The sequence below is a fragment of the Diorhabda carinulata genome, chromosome Y, assembly GCF_026250575.1.
Source record: "Diorhabda carinulata isolate Delta chromosome Y, icDioCari1.1, whole genome shotgun sequence".
In the NCBI taxonomy this organism is placed as follows: domain Eukaryota; kingdom Metazoa; phylum Arthropoda; class Insecta; order Coleoptera; family Chrysomelidae; genus Diorhabda; species Diorhabda carinulata.
This window is the reverse complement of record NC_079473.1, coordinates 2336391-2338264: the sequence shown is the minus strand read 5'-3', so window position 1 is coordinate 2338264 and position 1874 is coordinate 2336391. Positions and strand designations below refer to the sequence as shown.

The window sequence follows — 1874 nt, the reverse complement described above, 5'->3', positions numbered from 1 at the left end:
TAAAAAGCCAAATCATTTCGCAGTGGGCTGCTATAATAGGCAGCAATTTAAAGGTAAGGAAAAGATTAGAAGTAAGAAGAAAACGCATGAGGTTGAGAAGAGTGGGTCAGAGAATAGCAGTAACGAGGGAGAATCAGACACACCATATTTAGATTCAGTGACACTTGACCAGGTGAAGTTTAAGAATAAGAATATTTGGACTGAGAATGTATTAATAGATAACGAGTACATTACTTTTAAGATAGATACGGGTATGCTAAGCTAAGGGGTATGTAATATTAGATTGTATGGTAAAAAGAAAATTTTCTAAAATTAAATTTATTGTTGTTGATTGTGACAGTATGCCTATCTTGGGATTAAACACCTATTTCAAGCTTGAATTAATAAAACAAGTTAGTGAAGTTAATAATAAAAATAATTTTTTAACAAAAAATTCTGAGGTTTTTGAGGGTACTGGAAAAGTACCATATAAATATAAGATAGTACTAAAACAAAATGCAGTTCCATATTCTAGTAACTGCAGAAGGGTGCCAGAAACATTAAAACCAAAATTAAAGAAGGCACTAGATGATCTTGAAAACAGGGATATAATTTCCAAGATAGAACCACCAACAGAATGGGTCAATAATATTGTGATTATACAAAAACCAACAGGAGCATTAAGGATATGCCTAGATCCATTACATTTGAACAAATAGTAGCTTAGACAACTTAGGTAAGAATTTTGAGAGATAATTTAACATACCCAGTATCCTTAGGAGCTCTTTTTTGTTAGTTGGATCTTCAAGCACCAAAATGGCTTTTACATAATCTGGATCTGGCCGAACTCCTTCAGCAGAAAATATTTGACCTACATAAGTGACTTCTGAAACTTTAAATTGTACTTTTGATCTGTTGAACTTTATACCAAATTTTTTGGCTCTACTAATAACTTCCTTGAGGATTTCATCATGTTCTTTCTCATCTACTCCCCCAATTATAATATCATCAAAATATATTCCTATTGGCAAACCATAAAGTTTGTTAGGAAGATAGGAGCAGAGAATAAAATAGTAAAAAATAGACTATCGTTGAACACATATGGTAATAATAAAATAAAAGCTAAGGGGTATGTAATATTAGATTGTATGGTAAAAAGAAAATTTTCTAAAATTAAATTTATTGTTGTTGATTGTGACAGTATGCCTATCTTGGGAATAAACACCTGTTTCAAGCTTGAATTAATAAAACAAGTAAGTGAAGTTAATAATAAAAATAATTTTTTAACAAAAAAGGTGAAGGTCCAGTAACCGGGCGATGATTCTTTGACAAATAGTCAGCAAATTCTTGATAAGGAGTTTTAGCCAAAGGCATATCTTTCCACAAATCAGGTGTCAAGTAAGCATATGTTTTAGCTATGGCTGCATAAGTAGCTTTAGCGAAATTACCCAATGTACCAGTTGAACCTCTAGCTGAAGTATAACAATCCTCAATACCAGCCATCTGAAGAAGTTTTTTAGGTACAGGAGCAGATACGATTCCAGTACCACGGGGAGCTGGAATTAACCTCACAGTAACAGATCCACACTTACCAGTTACCTGAAAAGTACAATGCTGGATCAAAGTTATGTTAAATTTGGGGATATTAAACCGGGTACTTCTTAGCAGTGTTTAGACTTAACATCTGAAAGGTATTTATTGTCTGTTGGAAAAATGTTGTTAATGCATACTTATTGCTGATTTTGTAGTTTACATCAGTCTGAAAGATCCGCTTCATCCAAATTTTTAGAAATTTAATTATTTCACTCACCTGAAACTTTAAGTGCTTCTAAAAGTATTGATAAATTTGCCACTCAGAAAGCCAGAAAGATTATTTTATAATTAGGTAATTATAA

The 1874-nt window shown here is 32.2% G+C and overlaps 1 protein-coding gene across 1 annotated transcript; it reads right to left on the bottom strand.

Annotated features, from left to right (window-relative positions):
• Positions 1-364: 364 nt before the first annotated feature.
• On the bottom strand, positions 365-1581 carry LOC130903104 (40S ribosomal protein S2-like; the record flags this gene model as incomplete). The annotated part of the gene is made up of 2 exons (XM_057815365.1): positions 365-374; positions 1268-1581. Coding segments are annotated over 2 exons (324 nt in total), but the record flags the coding sequence as incomplete, so codon positions are not given.
• Positions 1582-1874: the final 293 nt, after the last annotated feature.